Source organism: Tachysurus vachellii, chromosome 6 (assembly GCF_030014155.1).
Source record: "Tachysurus vachellii isolate PV-2020 chromosome 6, HZAU_Pvac_v1, whole genome shotgun sequence".
In the NCBI taxonomy this organism is placed as follows: domain Eukaryota; kingdom Metazoa; phylum Chordata; class Actinopteri; order Siluriformes; family Bagridae; genus Tachysurus; species Tachysurus vachellii.
Window position 1 is genome coordinate 1,634,739 of NC_083465.1, and position 25,093 is coordinate 1,659,831.

Consider the following 25,093-nt stretch of genomic DNA (forward strand, 5'->3'; position numbering starts at 1 on the left):
CTCACGTGTGCGTTAGATTTGATCGCATGGTGCTGCAAATGTGATATACTGAATACAGTAAGTGTTATCAAACGAGTTCACATTTAAATGTATTATAAAAATGTTACATTTATTTTTGTAGTATTCATTGAATAGTGTTTGATTTTCAAGTCGTACTTTACATAAAATAGGTGTTTAATTTAGCACATTTATTGGATTAAGTATCGTCATTATTTGACACACCTGCGTGATGACGTCATCGCGCGCGCCACTAGGTGATGCGCCCCGATGCGCTTCATTCTAAATTAATACACCGTCACGGAAGCCATCGCTGCAGCGTTCTCTGTCATTAATTAATTAATTAATCATATAAATAATACCTACACAGGTACTACACAAAGAATATTTTTTCCCTTTCGGATGTTTAAAACAAAAAATGCAAAAATGTTGACGCCGTTATTATTCCAACCCTCATGAAAAGCTTCCTCGGGTAATTCCTGACACGTTCTGCTGAGATAAACGGAAAGACGTGACTTGTGCCGAAAGCATTTTCGACCTTATCTGAAGGAATGCGCAACAGTTCAACCTTCATCTCCATGGGAATGATTTTTGCTTTGCTTTAATCATCATCATCATCATCATCATCATCATCATCATCATCTTCACCACGCTGCTCTTCTCCATAGCAACCTCATTTGAAATAGTTCTGCAAACACTCCGACACAACTCGTGACATAAAAACCGAAGAAAGATATAATTAAAAAAAACACCTACACCTACACACACACACACACACACACACACACACACACACACACACTCCAGGCTCCTCGTGATCATTATTTACACCTGCTCCTTATTAATCCACACATTAGTCCTTAATAACAAAAGTTTCTACTGTTCCTCTGAAAGGCCAGGAATCCATTTAGCCTTCGGTTCTGTTCTTTTCAGGTTCTCTGTGTTAGTCTTAGTAAAAGGAGGAATAAATCACTCTGGATGTGCTGCTGTAGGAAAATAATACACCCATTTTTATCACAGACACACACCTGTGTTGTGCACAGCACTGTTGGATCATTTTAGTCCAACAAATTCAGGTTTAGATTTTTACAGCTTTTATTTTATTACTGCACGTAACGGATGGTCCAAAGCGAGGAAGTCGCATTAGAGTCGGTCCGAAAGCTTACTGTTTCCTTTGTAAAATACCTACACAGACTTTTTCATGCCTTTTATGCTTTTGCCTAATGAAAGGAAAACTGTATGTTTGATGATAAAAAAATGTGAAGCGCTGTAGGAGATCTACACGTGCGATGAACAGCGGCAGCTGCACTCACATGCTACGCTGAGTTTAATAACACAAACCAACAGCAAAAACAACACAAATTTACAACTTATCTCCAAAATAACAGACCCAGTTACCCTCCAGAGGGGCAAAAACACACAGCATTTGGCTGTGTGCAATCCAGGAACCAAAAAGCTGCCTGGGCTTTCAGATATTACTGAAATATATAGTGGCCTATGTATATGTCAGTCCCAGAGAAGGAGGCGTGGCCTCTGTATAAGTCAGTCCCAGCAGTGAAGGAGGCGTGTCCTCTGTATATGTCAGTTACAGTGAAGTAGGCGTGGCCTCTGTATAAGTCAGTCCCAGCAGTGAAGGAGGCGTGTCCTCTGTATATGTCAGTCCCAGTGAAGTAGGCGTGGCCTCTGTATATGTCGGTCCCAGTGAAGGAGGCGTGGCCTCTGTATAAGTCAGTCCCAGAGAAGGAGGCGTGGCCTCTGTATAAGTCAGTCCCAGAGAAGGAGGCGTGGCCTCTGTATAAGTCAGTCCCAGTGAAGGAGGCGTGGCCTCTGTATATGTCAGTCCCAGAGAAGTAGGTGTGGCCTCTGTATAAGTCAGTCCCAGAGAAGGAGGCGTGGCCTCTGTATAAGTCAGTCCCAGAGAAGGAGGCGTGGCCTCTGTATAAGTCAGTCCCAGAGAAGGAGGCGTGGCCTCTGTATAAGTCAGTCCCAGTGAAGGAGGCATGGCCTCTGTATAAGTCGGTCCCAGTGAAGGAGGCGTGGCCTCTGTATAAGTCAGTCCCAGTGAAGGAGCCGTGGCCTCTGTATAAGTCAGTCCCAGTGAAGGAGGCGTGGCCTCTGTATAAGTCGGTCCCAGTGAAGGAGGCGGGGCCTCTGTATAAGTCAGTCCCAGTGAAGGAGGCGTGGCCTCTGTATAAGTCGGTCCCAGTGAAGGAGGCGTGGCCTCTGTATAAGTCGGTCCCAGTGAAGGAGGCGGGGCCTCTGTATAAGTCAGTCCCAGAGAAGGAGGCGTGGCCTCTGTATAAGTCAGTCCCAGAGAAGGAGGCGTGGCCTCTGTATAAGTCAGTCCCAGAGAAGGAGGCGTGGCCTCTGTATAAGTCAGTCCCAGAGAAGGAGGCGTGGCCCTCAGTTCAGGTTCCAGTTCTAAACAATCATCCAGGATGCAGTTAGTCAGAATGTGTTAGAAGAATCCTGCGACTGAGACGATCTCAAACCTTCTCACAGACAACATAAGAAGCTGTACGCAGGTGGACTTGCAAATTTATTAAATTTGTGTTAATTTTTTAATCTGTCTGAGAAACCTGACACAGGAGACTTGATGTCTCCTCGATCCTAAGGGCATGTAATCGTCTTCCATACGCCAACTTACACACAATCTGCAGTGTTTATAAAAACTCAACAGAGCCTAAAGCGTTGTGATGCATTCCAAAAGAGTTTCTGTTACCGCGTTAAAACGAGGCAGAAATTTATAACACACACACACACACACACACACACAAGTATGAGTTGGTTTATTAATTAGAATAATTTTTCAGCAGCGAGACAGTCGTTCCAGGAAATATTCACCAATGTCAGAAAGAGTACGGCATGTGCTGACGAGTAGATGTGTGTGTGTGTGTGTGTGTGTGTGTGTGTGTGTGTGTGTGTAGACCGTCGTTTCAGTGTTCAGGGGATATTGTTTGGTGTGAAGTTAATGACAGGCTGTACTTGTTGAGTGGAAATGATGAGTGGGAAAGCCATTAGGAGGACACAGAGTCACTCTGTAGGGAATTTGTATAAACGGCAACAGCTGATAATGAGGCCTAAAAGGACCTCGTCGTCCTGACAAACAATAAACAGCTGCAGGGAGACGATAGCGACAGCAATTTATTCTGCGTTGCTTAAAGATGCTTTGAAACTCCGTACAGCTCTGCGTGTTCGTAAGCGATCCGCCGGTCCACAGAAACAGGACCGAAAGGTTTAAAAAAAATGATGTCATCACTTCACTAAAGCCAACCTGATGTTATGCATAAAGTATTGACTCCCCTCTGTCGTCCTCAGAGAAAAGGGACAACAACTGAACAGATATTATTTATTTTCATCTCTGGATGGTGTTATGGCGCGAAACACCTTCGCTTGCTAACTATGCCGTGACCTGACCATAAACTGAGCATTAACCAAGATTAAAGATGAACTTTAGTCTCCTCCAACATGTGCTGTGTGTTAATCAGGACGAGGTGGTGTCCATATGTTTAAAAATGATCAATACGCCAATACGTGCGAGTTGTTATGAGCGACATGTCGCACTTTTTATCCGTTTACAGACGCATTTAAAGTATCGGAACATCCGTGAAACACGTTACGCTCACCCTGGAGCAGCTATGATCATCTTTCTCTTACAGAACCTCCCTTTTGTCTTGAAGCTGATTAAATGAAAAGTACAATAACTGCCACCTTAATGAGAAGCCACAAAAAAACAGGAAATACATCATAACCACTAGATGAGGAGTTTCTATGGGAGGAAACAGAGAGCCGAGGCTGGATGGACTTAGGATGGATGGATTTACTCAGCAACCAGACCACAGCATGAAACAAATATCATCATCTGTTCATTAATATCACTCACTCTCTCTCACTCTCTCATTTTCTACCGCTTATCCGAACTACCTCGTGTCATGGGGAGCCTGTGCCTATCTCAGGCGTCATCGGGCATCAAGGCAGGATACACCCTGGATGGAGTGCCAACCCATCACAGGGCGCACACACACACTCTCATTCACTCACACACTCACACACTACGGACACTTTTCCAGAGATGCCAATCAACCTACCATTCATGTCTTTCGACCGGGGGAGGAAACCGGAGTACCCGGAGGAAACCCCCGAGGCACGGGGAGAACATGCAAACTCCACACACACAAGGTGGAGGCGGGAATCGAACCCCCAACCCTGGAGGTGTGAGGCTAAGCCACCGTGCCCCCCTCATTAATATCAATTTATCATATATTCCTATAAAACAAAACCAGGGCTGTCAAGTGTCACACATCGAGAGTGACAGTCACGCATTTGGGTCTTTTCTCATGTTCTCCCGCCACAAATCGTATTTCTCATGCAGAAAAACTTTGACTGTTTATCATATATTTAATAAGCCACAGCACCCAAAATGTATCAGTCCGCACCGCTGTCTCTATGGAACCGGGCAGGAATCAAGCGCGTCTCCTCTGGAGTTCTTAGTCGAGCCTGACACTTATCAGCCAATCAAAAAAAAGAGGCTACACAATAGCCAATCAGAAAATAGCACTATTGTATATGGGTAAGATTTAACGCAACAACCAACGAAAAAAAAAAACATATTCATTAGAGAGGGTATTTTCGATGGTCGGTTTGAACAAAACCTCAACACGAAACAGCTTGTCTCTGGACGGGACATTGTCCTCAATCATGACCCTAAAAATGTCTGGGCTTGAGCCAAACTGTTTTAAATGGGAGCAACATTACAAATGTTTTTTGTTTTTTTTGAAGGTGGAGGAAAGGCTTAGTGTGGGGTTGGAGATATACTATATCCAAACATACTGTCCTTGTTTGGTCAATTTTGAATACATAAGGGTTTAATGTAAGTATTTTCTAAAGTACTTTATATATAAATAACTGTCCAGACGAACACGATTACATCTCGGCACTGTGCTGTCGTTAAGTGTTTTTTTCCGTAAACGTATGCAGACATTTTAGTACAGACTTCATCCTAGTAATGTAATACTTTGTGAGCTTGCGTCACGAAGCCTGCACTTGCAGCATGTTAAAAAAATCTAATAAACTCCATCTAAAAATGTCTGCAGCTCAATGCAAGGCTGCAGGATGAGAAATACGTGGCTTTAAAAATGGCTCGGTAACGTGAGTGAACTGGGATTTGCTGACTCGGCACACCGACCCGCTCTCTTCTCTCGGCCGCCGATCGAATTAAACGCCACGATCGATCAGGACTGTGGGATCTGAAGGGTTGTGGGTACGGAAAATAGAAAGAGAAAGAGACGGCCGACGATACGGAGTACATCGATCTGAGCCGAGAATTAAAAGGCATCTCGATGCCTCGTAGCCGCGGAAGTAAAAGACGGACTAATAGAAACGTCTCGGTTTTAAATAGAACACGCGGCTCTGCTGGCATCTCGATTCTGATTGGTCAGAAGGTGTTAATTCGTTTTCTGGAACATCCTAATACGTTTCTATAGTAACGTCTTACTGTAGAAGTGTTTAGGAACGTTTCATACCTTTGATATATACAGTAGGAACATGTAGAGCAGGTGAAGTAAACAGAGGTGCACACTCACATCCTCCCATCATCATGGCCACGGAGAAGATCTTCTCGCCGTCAGTGGTGGGAGCGATGTTCCCGAATCCGATGGTCGTCAGACTCGTCATGGTGAAGTACAGGGACGTGATGTAGAGCGTGTGTTTCCCAGGGCCGCCCTCCCACTGGCCAGAGCCGCTGACGTTGTAGCGGTACGGAGAGCCGGTGGTGGCGGCTAACTGGTAGAGCCAGCTGTCCGTCTTGATGGTGTTAGTGAGCTTGTCGATGACCTCGTAATCTCCAATGCTGTACCAGATACAGGCGAGCCAGTGGGCCACCATCCCGAACACACACACCAGCAGGACCAGCACGGCCGCACCATATTCCAGATAGTGGTCCAGCTTTCGAGCCACGCGACCCAAACGGAGCAGACGCACCACCTTTAGTGAGCTGAACAAACTGCTGATGCCCTGGAAGACAGGATGAAGGAGGAAGTGTAATTATACTCGACTCCGTTTCTCATAACTAATACCTAACTAATAAAGTATGTTTTTTTTTTTATTGCAAACGAACAACGACTCAAGCTTCGTGTCCACAGCTCCGTTCCGCCAAAGAGAGTTTTTTTAATTTGAATAAAAAAACGTAAAGCGGAATTGCAGAAGTTTTCGCGCCCTTTAGGATGAAGTGAGCAGCAGATTTACTCCACTTAAAAACATCAGTGGGTGCAAATTTGAATACTACAGATAGCGTCTGGGTCGATCTGTAACAATCTCTATTCTGATTGCAATCATGCCTTTAAGAAGCGCTTTAATAGCCGAGCTTTTTACCAAGCGTTCACGGAGAAATAAAAAAAAATACTAATTATAGGAAATAAAGCCAGGAGCTGCATGTTTTTACATTCATCCTACACGACAGCGGTGACATTCGTATCATTTACTTTTTTTTATTCGTTCGTTCATTCTGCTTTTTCTTCTTCTTATCGTCGCTGTAGTAACATCTTCAGGACACAGGAGTTTTGTGATTTTTAGTAACAGCTGCCCTGAAGAAAATTATGAAGATCACGAATGATAGATGTTTCATGTTTACTCGTCCCTAAATGTTTATCTGCTTCATGACATACGTCATTCATTCATTTTCTACCGCTTATCCGAACTACCTCTGGTCACGGGGAGCCTGTGCCTATCTCAGGCGTCATCGGGCATCAAGGCAGGATACACCCTGGACGGAGTGCCAACCCATCACAGGGCACACACACACACACTCTCATTCACTCACACAATCACACACTACGGACAATTTTCCAGAGATGCCAATCAACCTACCATGCATGTCTTTGGCCCGGAGGAGGAAACCGGAGTACCCGGAGGAAACCCTCGAGGCACGGGGAGAACATGCAAACTCCACACACACAAGGTGGAGGTGGGAATCGAACCCCCAACCCTGGAGGTGTGAGGCGAACGTGCTAACCACTAAGCCACCGTGCCCCCCTGACATATATCATTTGTCAATAAATGAAAAAAACGGTGGAAATAAAAACTTAAATCAGGTTGTGCTGTTAGCGTTAATCAATCATTTTCCGTCTGGTTCCGGCAAGTCCACTTCATCACACCACCCTGCGACTGATTCATTTCCTATAACAGCAGGACGCACGGTCTTGATTCCTTATTCAGACGCTGCATCAGCAGGTGAAGGGACTACATACAGGAACTGTGATGTAAATAAAAAAAACGACACAATAAAAGTGGAGCCATATATATATATATATATATAAAATTTAAAATGCTCCAATTTATTGCTCCAGAAATCATCGCTTTCTGTATCTTTTGTACATTTCTACGGACGTCTTTTTCTGGTTTTCTTTATTGTTTTGTCTGCTGGAAGCCACACGGCTCATTACACTGACAACAAGATTGGCGAGATTCATAGCTCGGTTTGTGCTGATAATATAATCCCATCAATCAATGGGCTAAGGAGAGTCTTTAAAGATAAACGACTGAAATATCTTGCAGACAGATTCTCGGGGACGGAAAACGCAAAGTTCACCATAAACGAGTAGTTTTTATATTAAGTTCGGCTAAGGCTGGTATCGCTAATTCTCGCTAAGACCCGCTAATACTCCATGCGATGGAAAGAGTCCGTGTTTATTCACAGCAAGCGAAACATAAAACAAATCCGAGTGTAGTTCAATTAAAGGGTTAAAGAGATTAAAAATCTCTGTGGTTTTAATTCAACCTTCCAGTCATTGTTACACTGATTTATATTAATGTTAGCGATTAGCGTTTAGCGTTAGCGTTTAGCGTTAGCCTTTAGCGTTAGCCTTTAGCCTTGTAGATTTTTTTTTACCACTGAGAAATTTGTGTTTTTCTCCCTGAGGAAGAATTTTTTTTTTTTTATGTAATACTTTTAGTAAGAGCTTAGGGCACGAAGCTGGAGGTCGCAAAACCAACATTATTAATAAAATGTGTGTTTTTTTTATTTATTTATTTATTTATTTTATCTAAGCCATGTTACTTGGGATAATTAAGGAATATTTTGTTGAAGTGTGTTAATTTTTGAACTTACATTTTACAGTGAGTCTTTAACTAATGCTCACGCTGACAAATGCTAAGGCTAAAGCTACGCTCCGGGAGCGATCGCCTACAGCTACAGAAATGTCATGATCTGTGGATGCTGGGTTTGTTAAGGGGAAAGATTAGGACTGAAAGAGCTTTGACTCTGAGGGTTATGTGAGGATTTTCAGTCACCCAGAACACTAAGAAAAATTACTATCAGTGAATCAAAGCAACAAGACTTGTGGTTTAATCCTTTAAGTCTCTGTTCAGCCTCAGAAAGGCTCCTGAACAGCGCTTATGCTCTGGAATCTGATATCCATGAGGCACTTTAGAAAACTCCAACAAGGTCTGGAGGAAAATTTCCGCTGTTAGTCCACTTCATCTGACGTACATTAATTGTCAAGATTTTGGTGTGCATCCAAAATATTTACGCAGAGGAACCTTTACACCTGCAAATTCATGCGATTATCCAATCAGCCAATCAGGTATCGGCGTGAATTCATGCAGATCGAAGTCAAGAAGCTTCAAGAATCGGGAAACAAATCTGAGTGACCTCGGTTACTTTGATCACGGTATGGTTCTGCTGATCTCATCTCCTGATTCAGAAATTTCTGATCTCCTAATGTGTTCAAGCTCAACACACTCTGGACTGTACATAGTGCAGGTCTAGTTGCATGCGAGTGGAAACACCTCTCCATTCAGACTGTTTGGATTGCATATCTCTCCAGAATGGTGATGGAGAGAATCTGAGAGAAATCCTGATGACCTTTTGCAGCAAGGCGTCACTTAAGGGTACGACATACCATATTACCGACTACGGACCACCTTAGCCTTAGCCTGACTATCGCTTTCTCTTTCGATCTTGAGAATCAACCTACTGATACTGACCTCATCCACGTTCTCGAAAGCATTGATGATGTCGTAAGGCAGGCAGGAGAGCAGGTCTATCACAAACCAGGTCTTGAGATAGTTCATCCGGATCAGCTTGGGATCGGAGATGACCTCGCCTCCTGGGCCGACAAAAGTGGTGTGGAAGTTGAGCACGATGTCCACCAGGAAGATGACGTCCACGACGCTGTCCAGCACCAGCCAGGTGACGTTGTTCTGCTTGGTCTTGAAGGAGACGTTGTAGGGCACCATGATGGCCGTGTAGAAGGTGAGGATGAGGATCACCCAGTCCCACGTGGTCTTGAAGGTACAGTAGTGGAGGATGATGTGAGGCGGTGTCTTAGGAGCTTCCTGCTTGTACTGGGGCAGGATTTCAGAGCCAAGCTGAAGCACCTGAGAGCATATAGGATTCTTAAGATGAACACAGAAAAATTATCAAAAAGATAAATGAAAAAAAAAACATGAACGGAACAAACAGATGGAGGAGTGTAGGAGTAGCATGTGTTATGGACCGGGATGAAGTGTAAGCATCAAACAGTTGTAACACACCAGTGGAATCATAAACCTACTCGTCGTTAATACGAGACAAAATATTAAAGCATTATAAACATCACAAGCCCTCATTAAAGGGTCTGAAAGATAACACCGAGAGCTCACACCACCCACATGCATCGGAAAGTCACATCGGTTATTTTGTGACGGAGAGAAACAGGGACGAAGCGTAAATTATTAATCTGCTAGCGAGGCTCGGGAGATGGAAATGGTGTAGGCAAAGTGCGAGCCGGGGAAAGTAAACGATACGGTTACAGTAATGTCCTTGTGTGTACGTGTATGTCTTTGAGTGTCTGTGGTTCTGTTACAACTTTGTCCTTGTAACTTTGTTTGTGTGCAAGGATGTAAGACAACGGCACAATCCTTGTTATGACGAGTCATAAAATGACACGAATTCTTTACTTAATTATTCTCAACACAACTACTTTAATTTACTCCCATCGTTTCGTGGCAGATACTTTTACCTAAACGACACTAGGGTTGCAAAGGGGCGGAAAGTTTCCGGTGAATTTCCGGAAACTATTGACAGGAACTTAATCTGGGGAATTTTGGGAATATTCCAAATGGGAAACTTTACGGGAATTTATGGAAATTATTTGGAAATATAAGGAAATGTATATACACTATATCATATACAAACATAAATAAACATTTTGTTTGGTCATAAGCAGACGTGCATGCAAGGTAATACAAATTTTAAAAATGACGTCTTGACTGATTTAATTGTAAGTAGAACTTTAATTGATTATTTCATTGAGTAACACAAAAGCATAATAAACATTATTATGCTTGTAATAAACATGATAAACTTAATAATTGTAATAAACATATTTCCCTATGATTGCTGTAAAATCCTTCTTGCCCTTCTAAAGAAAGTCCCAATCAAAATGTAAAATGAAGCATTTTTTCTCAAGCTTATTAGGTCTCTGCTTCTGTGGTGGTCAGTGCATGTAAAATGGAGGCGAACCCCCCCGTAAGTGATATGGGGGGGGGGGGGGGATGTGGAGGGTCATCAAATTATCTGTGCATGTGGTAACACTCCTAATTGACTGCTTATTAAGAGTTAGTAAGGTAGTTATTAAGTTTAGGTATTGGGTACAATTAAGGATGCAGTATAAGGTAATGCAGAATAAGGCGTTAATATGTGCTTAATAAGTACTAATAAATATTCTATTAATATTCATGCTAATAAGCAACTAGTTAAATGACCCTAAAATAAAGTGTTACTGTGCATGTTATGGAAGAATGTACGTACATGCGGGGGGGTTTGGCCTCGATGGCGCTCCAGTAAGCAGTGTGCTGTGTGCGAGTGGACGAGGAACGCAGGGAACAAATTCAACTTAATTTGCATTAAATCTTGTTCTTTTAAACAAAATTATGCTGCAAGATTTTTTTTAACTACATTTAAGTTCCTTGTTATAGGCAACTCTGCATTTTTTTTTTAATTCCCAGTTTAATTCCATATATTCCCGTTACTTCCCATATATTCCTGTTAATTCCCATGGAAAGTTTCCAACCTTGAAAATTCCCGGAATTTTGCAACCCTACTCAGCACAGACCTAATCTACGTGTTGAGGACTAAAAGATCTTGGTCAAGGAGAGTTCTGGTATTTGATCTGAATTTATTTTCACGGTCAGGATTAACTCGTTTGTGCTGCCGTCTATCCGTGTCTTGTACACGAGCACTCACCTCTGCGAGTCGGGAGGTTTTGTGGGAGGTGACGTCAGGCTTGCTCATAGGTGTCAGCTGCTGGTTGGTGCTCCGGCTGTTGGTCAGAGCACGAGTGAGCCTGGCGAACTTCCCCCAGCCTGCAGGAGGAGACGGAATATAACATCAAAGTGAACCTTGCATCAGACTTGGTGACTCCAAGTGACCCCAAATGTGAGACAGGATTCTAATAAACAGGATTCCACGAAAGGCTGCAAATCCTGATACAGAGATCCTATTGAGATTACACCGCAATGACTAACTTAAAGATGAAGCTACGCAGATTTGGATTAAAATCACTGTCACGCAACAGACCCAGCCTCATGAAAGCAACACAAAACTTGAGATTCCCTAGAAATTACGTTACTATACTATACAATACACCTTTTGAGCTAAACCTATGTGTTTCTCTTAGTGGACAGAAGTAAAAGTGATAGCCTTAAAAATATCTCCACACATCCAAGAGCCTTCTGCAGTTCTGCTAAAGAAGGTGGCGATTATAGCTGGACAAGAGGGAGCTGTTGTTTGTAGAAAACCTTACACACAGTTATGGACTGTAGCTGGAATACAGTTGTAGTTTTTCCCTGTAACGTTAATTTATATAACAAAACTAATCTGCTCCTTCTTGGGGGGGGGCACGGTGGCTTAGTGGTTAGCACGTTCGCCTCACATCTCCAGGGTTGGGGGTTCGATTCCCACCTCCACCTTGTGTGTGTGGAGTTTGCATGTTCTCCCCGTGCCTCGGGGGTTTCCTCCGGGTACTCCGGTTTCCTCCCCCGGTCAATAGACATGCATGGTAGGTTGATTGGCATCTCTGGGAAATTGTCCGTAGTGTGTGAGTGAATGAGGGTGTGTGTGCCCAGCGATGGGTTGGCACTCCGTCCAGGGTGTATCATGCCTTGATGGCCGATGACGCCTGAGATAGGCACAGGCTCCCCGTGACCCGAGGTAGTTCGAATAAGCGGTAGAAGATGAGTGAGTGAGAGAGAGGGTGCACACCTTTCCCACCAACCATTTCATTTTCCAAAAGAACTTTTCTGACTTTTCTTTTTCGGCCGGCTGAAGTAGAGGCACCTTGACACAGAATCACTAAAAAGTCATAAAGCTACCATCTTATATACAGGCAGAAGACCAAAGAAGTCCTTCCTTTGATGTAACCCTCCATCACTTCATCAATGATTAAAGAAAAAGTTCTTCAAAAGGACGTACGGAGGCACTGAGAGAAATCGCAAGTGAGTAAGTGTACTTTGTTGACTTCCTCTAGAAGCAGGAGACCTCATGTTTTTTGGCCGGATCGGATTTTATTTTGGAGTTTTCGAGTTAACCAATATCCGAGATACACATTCGATATTCTATTAACCACCGAGATGTTTATGATGCATGAATTTTATGATATGATGCACACACACACACACACACACTCTCATTCACTCACGCAATCAAACACTACGGACAATTTTCCAGAGATGCCAATCAACCTACCATGCATGTCTTTGGACCGGGGGAGGAAACCGGAGTACCCGAAGGAAACCCCTGATGCACAGGGAGAACATGCAAACTCCACACACACAAGGCGGAGGCGGGAATCGAACCCCCAACCCTGGAGGTGTGAGGCGAACGTGCTAACCACTAAGCCACCGTGACCCCCCAGAGAATAGCTAATGACTATAAATATCTAAAGGGTTAATTAACAGGCGCATTTCAGCATTTCAGGCAGACTTGGCACCCAACACCAGGGTGTATGATTCATCAGAATTTTTTTGAAGTTTTTATCCATCTAAACTTGTACTGTATGTCTTTGACATTTCAAAACATTTCTAGTGCTGAAATAGAAACGATATCAGGCTTAAACCGCAGCCTTGAAGTAGGAAGCATGTTGGTGTTAACTAAACAGCATCACGATAAGAAAAGTCTTTATATAAAATAAAATGATATGACTGTTATCTGGAGATACACTGTTGAGAGGCGCTAAAACATATGGTCCAGTGTGGGATGGCTATCTACTAAGGGATATATCAGAGTCCAAGTTTTCAGTTTGTCAATTCCCGGTTCCTTCTAACTTTCTCCTGAGAGCTCTCGGTTCCCACCACCGATGTTTGTGTTCACGTTGACCAGCTATTCTTCACTCCACGGCAATTCTGATCGTCACAAAAGTCTTCTGACTTCACATGAGTCACAAGGCAGCGTGCTGTGTTTCATCTTTAGGAAATGGCTTATCTGAGGTTTAAACCTGACTCAGTAATAGTCTGTTATCTTGTAAAGGTGTTAGATTTCCCACGGTGCTTCATTAAAGGTTACTGAAAGCCCATTAAATCACACAATCGTACGGATACGTCTCGTGTTTTTACGTGCACATAAATCCACCGCACCAAGTATCGTAAGAGTTTCAAAACAGTCATGAGACACCTTTATAAGAACGCTTGGCAGGTTCTGGTATTAAACCCTGACAGTAATTTGAGGTAAGCAGGAGTTGTGGCTTAGCGTTTGAAGAAAGAATCGGATAAAGGAATTATAGACTATACAATCCTGCTAAATTATTCATTTATTTTGAGTAGAAAAGGTGATACTGAACCAGGGGCGTAGATTACGCGGGGGACAATGTTTAGTAACTCTGCTTGTTGCTCTTGTTGAATAATTAGCAAGTTTTAATTTAAAGGATTATAAGGAAAAATAGCTGCTTTGACAAACGTTATATAAACTCTTTTATAACGTCTTTTGTTTTAACAAGTGTGTTATCAAAACCCTTCAAATAAGAATAAAGATAATGTTGAACTGAGATTTTACAGCATGTTTAACTTTGCCAATTCTACATAATATCGAGTATGTGTCACTGTATGTACACGACAGAGACGAGGACGACGAATAGTGACGTTAAAGATGTCATTTTAATAATAAGGAGCAGGTAAATCACACATACATACAACGTAGTAAAGACGATAACCGACAATGAGTGAAGACAGATGTGATGAGTATAAATAGAGTCCGGGTGAACAGACAGGTGAAGACGGGAAACAAACATGCTGGATGACGGGGTGCAAAGGATGATGGGTAATGTAAAAAATGTAAATAAGGTACAAAGATGTCCTTTTAAGGGTACTGTCCCAGTAGCAAGCTGTTTATAATCATATATAATCATAACGCATATAAAGCATGATTAAAAAAAATCATGATTAAAAATAAAACCTGTCATTTGCACAAGGGTTAACTGAAAAAAAAAAAACATAACACTAGACATTTCGTCCCCCCCACTTTTTAAATGATGGCTACGGCCCTGTACTGAACCGAACCGTTGACCTTTCGAGTGAACGTGCGACGATTCAGACGTGCAGGTCAGACAACGTTAAAATAGCAACTTCCTTTTCTTTATACGCGCCTGTTGGTGTGCAAATCATAAATACCAAACGGGTTGGTAAAACTACAGTACATAAACTTCATTGTGTGGAGAATTTTTCCAGGACAGTTCGGATTCCAAAGAAGAGATATTACTGCGAAGGGAACTCGATGATGACATCACATACTGTACACACGCACACGCTAGCTTCTGAAAAGCCTCTAAAAAAAGAAAAAGAAAGTGCTGTACAATAACTGTGATTTGTCTCATCAAAAGGACAGAAAGATTTGTAGAAAAAAGAAGTCCAGAGACATTTAGGTTGCACTGGACCAAGCTAACCATGTACACACACACACACACACACACACACACACTTAACTGTATCCCAAAACACAGACCGACTGTAAGGTAAAATCGCGGCGTCTGCGACTGCCTCAGGCTCGTGTACTATTCAATTCATTCACGTCTCTACACGGTGCTTAATGGCCTGCACCGGTATAATAAATCTCCTTTACTTTACTTTACTTTCGCGCCCGTCTACTTTTTAAAAATGAGAAATAAGTGACTAGTGTGCATGCAGGGAAAATGCACACATCTACATCAGGTCTGTGGCAGTTAAAAAGATCTCTCTAACACTCTAATCAACACCGACAGCCATAACGGCACGTAATGTTTGCTCGCTCAGGCTGTTTTTGTGTCTCATAAAACGAAACTTATAGCGACGAAAAAGAAAGATTTCCTGACAAAGTCTGTCTCGAGATGCATCCACATGCAGACCCACGTGTGTGACACTGAGTCACACGAGTCACATGATGAACTGGAGTCCTTAGAAGGCTTAGGAAATCAGTGCACACACATGTGGTCATGTGTGCCAGAAGGCTTAGGGAAGACCTGAACGTGTGTGTGTGTGTGTGTGTGTGTGCTATACAGTACATCGATTTATGGAAGATTATATGTGCTTAAGTGGTTTGAGTTTATCTTGATGCTTTGACTTAGTGGTGCCGTGACCCGGATGCTGCACCGACACCTTCTGGTGGATATTTACTGTATAGGGTGAATATTTTAGGTCTTTAATCACGGATCATTGACAACGCTGGAAGGTTCATGCAAGGTGTCTTTCATCTCATCATGTTAAAAATGTAATACAAAGTATGACAGATGATATGAAGTTTAACGTGTGGTAATTTTCACGTGTTTATTCATTTCAAACGATTATAACACTTAACTCTGTCAGTTATTTATAAAGCCCATATGTCAGCTATGGAATATACAGTATAAGGAATAATTGTATCGAAACTTCATTAATGTGGAAGAAAAAAAAAAGCTTAGAAAAGTTAAACAATGATTTGCTCCAGGAAATCTCTCATCACCTCAGTAGAGTCCCCACACACCTGACATCAATCATTCAGCACGAAAGATTTACGCAATGCTTATGAACTCCTCAAATAAACAGTTTGTGGTTATTTTCTCAGCAACTAGGGTTATTAGGTATTCTGTAGCTTTTTTATCTCTATTTTGCACGACTTCAGGTGCATAAGGCTTTCAGTTTTATCATGGTCTAAGTTATTAAAAAAAGCTAAATAAATAACTAAAGAGTGTGTGTATGTGTGTGTGTATGTATTTGTGTGTGTGTATGTATGTGTATGTATGTGTGTGTATGTTTGTGTATGTGTGTGTATGTGTGTGTGTGTGTGTATGTGTGCGTGTGTGTGTATGTGTGCGTGTGTGTGTGTATATGTATGTGTATGTGTGTGTATGTATATGTATGTTTATATGTGTGTGTATAGTATGTGTGTGTATGTGTATAGTATGTGTGTGTATGTGTGTGAGTATGTGTGTGCGTGTGTGTGTGCATGTGTGTGTATGTATCTATATGTATGTGTGTGTGTGTATTGTGTGTGTGTGTATGTGTGTGTATGTATGTGTGTGTGTGTGCGTGTGTGTGTGTGTGTGTGTCCGTGCGTGTATGTATGTGTGTGTGTGTGTGCGTGTGTGTGTGTGCATGTGTGTTTGTGCGTGTGTATATGTATGTGTGTGTATGTATGTGTGTGCGTGTGTGTGTGCGTGTGTGTATGTGTGCGTGTGTGTGTATGTGTGCGTGTGTGTATGTGCGTGTGTGTGTACGTATGTGTGCGTGTGTGTATGTGTGTGTGCGTGTGTGTGCGTGTGTGTATGTATGTGTGTACGTGTGTGTACGTGTGTGTGCGCGTGTGTGTATGTATGTACGTGTGTGTGCGTGTGTGTGTGTGTATATGTGTGTGTGTCCACCTCTGGTGCTCTCATCCTCAATAGGCTGCTTAAACGCAGTGATGTCTTTAAAGGTGCACAGGAAGAGCACCACCTTGTCATTCTCGTTCCTGATTGGTGCAATCTGCATGTAGAACCACACCGGCGTTCCTGGATCGGGTCAGAAGACATACGTCAGAAGAGAAAACATCAAACACATGCAGGAAGAATTATATACATACATAAATATATGGACATGTAAAGTGTTGGTCTTGTATGAAGGGGCGTGGCCTTTGCTCCCATTAAGGCTATAGAAGTAGATGTGGTCTATGTTGCTGTCACTCCCAGTAAAGGAGGCGTCAGTGATGGGGGTGTGGCCTTTGTGCTTGTCAGTCTGGACTTTGTGCCCACTGAAGTAGGCATGGACTTTGTTCATGTCAGTTCAAATTACGATGGCATTTGTTTATCCGGGTCCCAGAATAGTAGGTGTGGCCTTGTAGGTGTGGCCTTGTAGGTGTGGCCTTGTAGGTGTGGCCTTGTAGGTGTGCGTATCAGTCCTTAACTTTACAATATATTGTTCTTCATCACTGATTCGTAAAAAGAGCTAAATATCGTCTGACAACAGACACAAACTTCCTATCTGATTGTTTGAGAACATCTGTGTGTTTATGGATGCCATCAGGAACTGATCACGATGGGGAAATAATGTGATTCATCTCACATCTCATCTTGATTTGGCATCTCACGTCTCAGAAATGTTACAAATAGCCACAAAGGATCGATCTGAAATGCAGGGAAACATGTAGCGCGAAAAAACAGACAGACACTCGAGGACTCGGCCGTTAAGGATGAGAGTTAGACTCGTCTTGTCGTCTAACGCACATCTCGACACGCAACCAGCCGCCGGCTGCTGATGATCAGATGAACAGAGTCACTGTGATCGATGTGGGACGTCAAAAGCTATAACCAGTGACGTTCCAAAAATAATCACTGAAGATTTTCACAATGATTATGAATATTCACCGTGTGTGTGTGTGTGTGTGTGTGTGTGTGTGTGTGTGTGTGTGTGTGTGTGTGTGTGTGTGTGTGTAAGAGAGAGAGAGAGACAGAGGGAGAGAGAGTGAGAGAGAGAGAGAGAGAGGGAGAGAGAGAGAGAGCAGTACAGAGGAGAGAATTGAACACCCACTATTCTTTTTGTAAAGCAGAACTTCAAAGCAGTTGGACTCATAGTTGTCGAAGGTCTGTCTCACTTTCTCTATGGTCCTCTTATCCGTCAGCTCGCCGTACATAAAACTATACAAAGAGAGAGATAGAGAGAGAGAGAGAGAGAGAGAGAGAGAGAGAGAGAGAGAGAGAGAGAGAGAGAGAGAGAGAGAGAGAGAGAGAGAGTCAAGATGTCAGGAAATATAAAGGAAACTTCTCAGGGAAGACAAAACAGAAATAAAAAGTGGAAGAGAAGAACGGACACTGAGAAAGATAAAAGAGTGTGAATGTCTCAAAGAGATGGAGAAAGTGAGTGACAAAGAGAGAGAGAGAGAGAGAGAGAGAGAGAGAGAAAGAGAGAGAGAGAGAGAGAGAGAGAGAGAGAGAGAGAGAGAGAGAGATTTTTTTTTGGTATGTCCACAGCTGTCACTCATCATTCAAACTGGTGCATTACTGTTGATATCCACAAGGGGGCAGTCCTGAGTCCTCACTGGCAAGTGATCATGTGAAGTATTTGTAAATTATATAAATATCACTGTAGACTAACATGGACGTTAATAAGACCAAAAAATGCCGCTTGTAAAGTTACAGAGAAAAACCAAAGCCTGAAGATATCAGAAAACCAAAAGTGACTGTTACAGAGCACTGACACTGGAGACTCCTTCCTGAGAGCCACACAAGCACACACAACACACACACATACACACTCAGTCCCAACACACACACAAACACATACAAATTTATTAATTATTACAGATGACCTCATATAAAAACACATTCGCCATGGTAACCACAGTGGGGTCCGTTTAGTCTGAGACTCCTAAGTAACGATGGAACACACACACACACACACACACACACCTGTCTCATTTTTCCACCTACACAAACATATACATGTGTAAATACACACCTGTCTAACCCATCTGTCAGGAGCACATGCACACACACACACACACACACACACAAACAGACAGGAAAACGCACGGCCCAGCAGGATGTAAAGAATAACACATTTCACCAGCTCATTTGAAGCGTCATGGAGAGCAGCCACACTGTCAGAGCAGCCTGTCGAGATGAATAAGCCCTCACCTACAAGAGTTATAAACTTTCACACTTATAAAGTTATCGCTTACAGAAAAGGGTTTGGTGGCAAAAACAAACGTGCACCGTTTCATCTTTAACTTAAATGCAGACAGTCAGCAAAACATTTCAGGGGTCTTGTGTTTGTTCAGAGGAACACAAATGAAATATTTACACACACACACACACACTGACACTTACTGTCATCTAGAAAACTGAACTACTGTATGAACTATAAACTGTAAACACTGCACTTCACCTTGGGAAGGCAGCCATGTTGGACCGTTAGGCTCCGCCTCCTACATTGTGACGAGGGAACTTTATTAGAGCTCATCTAGCTCCCAAAGTCAAGGTTTTCAAACACTCTTTGTTTTATTCAGTAATAATTAGACGAATATCGCTCAATCTTCATAGGAGGGTTTAAAGTCTTTTTCACCACACAAATTTCTCTGATCTACAGTTTTGTTCTGAAAAAGTTCCTGAAAACATCAAGCAGGTCTGATTCGGATTAAACGATTCCTACAATTCATAATGTTTATTTGGGGCTATTTACAAACTGGTGCATGCTTAAATAGTGTACTAACATTAACAGAGCGGTGAAGTGTATTAGTGCCGCTGTGTTTCAGTGTATACATGTAACATGACCACCAATCACCTGACTGTAAACCCTGATATAAAACTCAGATGTCTTGAGCGATCTGAAACAGTGGTTAGCACGTTCGCCTCACACCTCCAGGGTTGGGGGTTCGATTCCCGCCTCCGCCTTGTGTGTGTGGAGTTTGCATGTTCTCCCCGTGCCTCAGGGGTTTCCTCCGGGTACTCTGGTTTCCTCCCCCGGTCCAAAGACATGCATGGTAGGTTGATTGGCATCTCTGGAAAATTGTCCGTAGTGTGTGATTGCGTGAGTGAATGAGTGTGTGTGTGTGCCCTGCGATGGGTTGGCACTCAGTCCAGGGTGTATCCTGCCTTGATGCCCGATGACGCCTGAGATAGGCACAGGCTCCCCGTGACCCGAGGTAGTTCGGATAAGCGGTAGAAGATGAATGAATGAATGAAGTATATATTTTTTTTTCCGTTCTCCTATAGTAAGGTCAGACTACTTGTGACACCACCACCAGCGGAGCTTAGAACCAAAACATCAACACACTGAGCACATGGGACAGAGACACAAATATAAACAAGAGCACATGGTCCCCGGGGCAGAGCCACACCTGAACCCTGACAGCTCGCTCACTGCTCATCGTGGCAGGAATGAAAGTGTCACTCATCAAAAAAGGAGACGAGGACAAATCCAAATGTTGCGTTACCATGGAGAAATGAATTCTTTCTCTGTTCGCTTTAATGGTTTTCCCCCAAAGACGTCTGCTCTGGGGTTCAGAGCTGCGTCTCGGCCTCCGAGGAGGTTTCCACTGCTTGACTACGACAAACATGGCAAACCCAAAGCTACACGCTTTCACGTGTTCTATTAACGCAGATCGATTGTTTCCTCTGGGGCTTGTGTAGCTAGTCACTGTGGTGGGGGTGTTTTGTGTTTGCGATACACACACACACACACACACACACACACACACATACATACACACATGCACAAACACACGTACACACACACGTACACACACACACACACACACATACACACATACACACATGCACAAACACACGTACACATACACACACACACACACACACACACATACACACATACACATGTACACATACACACACACACATACATACATACATGCACAAACACACGTACACATACACACACACACACACACACATACACACATACACACATGCACAAACACATGTACACATACACACACACACATACACACACACATACACACATGCACAAACACACGTACACACACACGTACACACACACACACACACACACACACACATACATACACACATGCACAAACACACGTACACACACACGTACACACACACACACACACATACACACATACACACATGCACAAACACATGTACACATACACACACACACATACACACACACATACATACATGCACAAACACACGTACACATACACACACATACACACACACACACACACACATACATACACACATACACACATGCACAAACACGCGTACACATACACACACACACATACATACACACATACACACATGCACAAACACACGTACACACACACATACATACACACATGCACAAACACACGTACACACACATACATACACACATACACACATGCACAAACACACGTACACACACGCACACACACACACATACACATACACACACATACATACACACACGCACACAAACACACACACACTTCAAGAGCTAAACATAGCAACAAGTGAGATATACGAGAATTATGAGTTAGATTAAACCAAAACCAACGTGATGCTGAATTCTGGATTCTGATTGGACAGAAGGCTTCGATTACCTGGAGAGACAGATCATATTCCTGAATGACGCTCCACATAAGCTTAATGAGTCAAATCAGATGTCGTATTGCTATTTAAAGCTTTCTATGATGAGGTGTTTATCTTTTCAGGAAGGAGTCTCCAGTGATACACTGTGTGAAACTGCGTCAGGTGTAGATGAGTGTGTGTGCATGATGTCTGGGTGCTGAATAAAGAGGAAATCGCCTTTATGGCTGCCTTTGTGTCCGAACGCACGCTCTCACCTGCACGTGCTGCTCTTCTGCATGACCTCTGCTCTGTGATATCCTGACAGCTTGCAGAAGCCGTCATTACTGTAGACCACGGGCCACTCCACGATCTGAGCGTTCCCCAGCAGAAAACTAGTCTCTGAGCAAGAAAAAGGAGAAAAACAGGAGGGAAAAGTCAATTCCTAAAAGAGCCAGGAGCACTGAGAAGAGCTGGGGAAGGTGTGTGCCATCTGGACCAACCCACAGTGCCCACTGGAGATACAGCCAGAATATGACAATGGGGTTAAACAGGGAAAGAATCACAGTGTCTACCGATCCCCCAAGAAGAGCTGAGGAACGGAGATATCTGAGCTGCTCCGATCTCTGTTACCTCACTGACCCTGACTAAGACGTTTCTGAAGATTACAGATTACATACTGTACAATAACCAAAGTCCCAAAATACCAACGGACAAAACTGACCCATGATGGAAATGTTTAAAATAATACATCAACAAGCAAACTGTTCTGGATCGTGTTCCCAAACAGACAGTGATTATTCCGCTCTAACACCTGATTCACCTGTCAGTGTTCCAGTGCTCAAGAGCAGGATTACGAGAAGCTCCAGAGCAGGAAAACACCAGGAATTACAAGTGGACCTGTACGTTTAAAACACATAAACAAGACCACAGTCTGAAAGCACAACACCAACATAACCTGACTGATCATCAGCTTCCTGGCTGAAGATTCGTTTTGGGATCGATGAAATGTTTTGTCGTGTTTGTTTACTGTATGTGGACATCTGTGTGTGTGTGTGTGTGTGTGTGTGTGTGTGTGTCTCAACATGTTTCTGTACTGTCACTGATGGTGTTTCCAGAGAGAGAATTACTTCTCCGGTATCTTCCTCATGCAATCAGATATCAATCACACAGCTTTAGTGGTTAGTGTGAATGAACCAGAACCATTATTAACGTGACACACACATGCGCACACACACACGCGCACACACACACACGCACGTGCGCACACACACATACATACATGCACACACACACACACATACATACATACATACACACACACGCACACGCACGCACATACATACACACACACGCACACGCACGCACACACACACGCATTAACGTTAATACATTTTAATGGCTTTAAAACACTATAACAAAATGTTCATCGTTTTTGCAGGAATTAGGTGAAATCCAGACTGTACTGTATTCTCTCTCTGTCTCTCTCTCTCTCTCTCTCTAAAGTCTGCGTCCTCCATTATGAAATCTATGAAGCAGCCATCTCCTTTGAAACAGACTATAACAATCAAGTCAACGTGTTTTATAGTCATTTGTATTGTTAAGCAGCAAAAGCTTCCATGGTGCTCAGATTAATTCATCACGGTATTATTAACTTAATACAGCAGGACTGTATGCATTTAAACCGTAAGGAAAGGACTGAACAGACAGCAGTGAGTCGCCGGAGGACACAAACTCGTCGTCTTTCTCCTGAAAGGGCTGACATTAAATCCATGTCAGAAAATGTCAGATTTCAAAGTGTAAAACTCCCCCAAAAAACCTCTCACAGGAAAAGTACAAAGCACGTGAGACTCGCTCGAGTTTATTTTACAAATGTCACACAGAATTTAGGAAGTGTGGTAAGTGTACTGTAAGCCTATAAGCTAAGCACTAAAGTAGTGTAACTGTAGTGCAACGTCATTTTATTGTGAGCAAGCAGAGAGCGAGATGATGATTAACTGGATTTCTTGCTCACTATTGGCACAAAGCCAATATTTTTCCAATAACCTGTGTGATGGAGTGATATTTTATGGACTTTGTAGGGATGTTTTTGTCAGGCACATAAGCTTCAAGCTGCACACCTGTACTAAACTAGACCTGTACTAAGCTAGACCTGTACTAAACCCAGCTCAGGTTTAACAATAAACTCTACTAAAGCCCAGACTTACAGGACTACAAGCTGCTGTAGTGACCTGATCTTGAACTCAGAAACGTTTCTGTGTATTTACTGCTTGTGTGTGTGTGTGTGTGTGTGTGTGTGTGTCAGTCAGAATAAAACACACGTTTTATTTAACGCGTGTGTCCGAATGTCCAGTGGATATCAGAAATAAAATGTCCACACACCGATGTGATAAAAAAAGATCCAATGTGAATCATGTGAGATCTTCTGGTCCATCACACATGATCCAATGTGAATCATGTGAGATCTTTTGGTCCATCACACATGATCCAATGTGAATCATGTGAGATCTTTTGGTCCATCACACATGATCCAATGTGAATCATGTGAGATCTTCTGGTCCATCACACATGATCCAATGTGAATCATGTGAGATCTTTTGGTCCATCACACATGATCCAATGTGAATCATGTGAGAACATAAACAGTCAGGATCAATATCAGTATTGATGAGAACCGAAAACATGTGTTTTATACTCAGTATCACTGCATGTTATATATTTTATACTATAGCCCTAATACACTCATACATTAGTTGTTGCTCTTTGTTTATTGTACTTAAGAGATTTCATTGCAACAATACCAACAGCATCCACTTATGTAAGTCTGGATAAACTCTGTATGATGACATCTGGCACATCTGGTCAGAAAGTTGTGTTGTGGAAGCCGAATTCCTGTGAGACAGATGTGTCCCGTGCGCCCTCGAGTCAACTCCTCATTAATTATTCAGTAAATTCCTCCGCACTTTAACGGTGTATCTAATGACTTAGTTAAAGGATTTTATTTTGATGAAATAAAGGAAAACAGAACGCCTGTCATCTCGTGCCAGGGAATAAAATACGGTATAAAGCGCGCGCGCAAGCTCTCGGTAAGATCTCGGTAAGTTGCGGGTGCGTGCAGTTTGTGCACCAAGTGATGCTGAAACAAATAAAACCAAACGCGCTTCTCACCGCTCGAGCGCCGGACGATGTTCTCCAGGAAAGTGTTCTGCGGCGCCACGAGTCCTCTCTTTCCGCCGGGCATCGCTGCTGCTCGCGCTTCAGCGAAGAACCGTTTCGCGCTGCACGCGCGCCAAGCGGACACGGACGCGTGCGGCGTGAAGCGCCGGGGCGGTGAGGCTCGTGCTCATGGTAACGCCCGCGCGCTTTTCCCTGTCTCTGCTGTGTGTAGCACTTTAAACAAAAAGAGAGAAAAAAGAATACAACAACAACATAAATGTGCAATCAGCTCCGTCTCCGAAGCGAAGCGTGTGTGTGTGTGTGAGAGAGAGAGTGTGAGTGTGTGTGAGAGAGAGTGTGTGTGTGTCTGGGGTGTGTGTGTGTGTGTGTGTGTGTGGGAGAGAAAGTGTGAGTGTGTGTCTGGGGTGTGTGTGTGAGTGAGTGTG

The 25,093-nt window shown here is 43.0% G+C and overlaps 1 protein-coding gene across 4 annotated transcripts in view; it reads right to left on the reverse strand.

The window, feature by feature from the left end:
* The window catches only part of kcnh5b (potassium voltage-gated channel, subfamily H (eag-related), member 5b), a 39,365-nt gene extending 14,493 nt beyond the window's left edge, over positions 1-24,872 (reverse strand). Inside the window, exons 1-7 of one of the 4 annotated variants that reach the window (XM_060871690.1) lie at positions 24,660-24,872; positions 21,770-21,893; positions 17,983-18,089; positions 16,839-16,967; positions 11,222-11,340; positions 8,980-9,372; positions 5,580-6,009 (exon numbers count right to left, since the gene is read on the reverse strand). In XM_060871690.1, coding sequence (XP_060727673.1) covers positions 5,580-6,009; positions 8,980-9,372; positions 11,222-11,340; positions 16,839-16,967; positions 17,983-18,089; positions 21,770-21,893; positions 24,660-24,732 — 1,375 coding nt within the window. In that variant the 5' untranslated portion in view covers positions 24,733-24,872. Of the gene's footprint in view, positions 1-5,579; positions 6,010-8,979; positions 9,391-11,221; positions 11,341-16,838; positions 16,968-17,982; positions 18,090-18,262; positions 18,291-19,017; positions 19,149-21,769; positions 21,894-24,659 lie in introns of those variants that run through there. The other 3 variants (XM_060871689.1, XM_060871692.1, XM_060871691.1) reach the window with 3 other exon arrangements.
* Between the last annotated feature and the right edge of the window lie 221 nt (positions 24,873-25,093).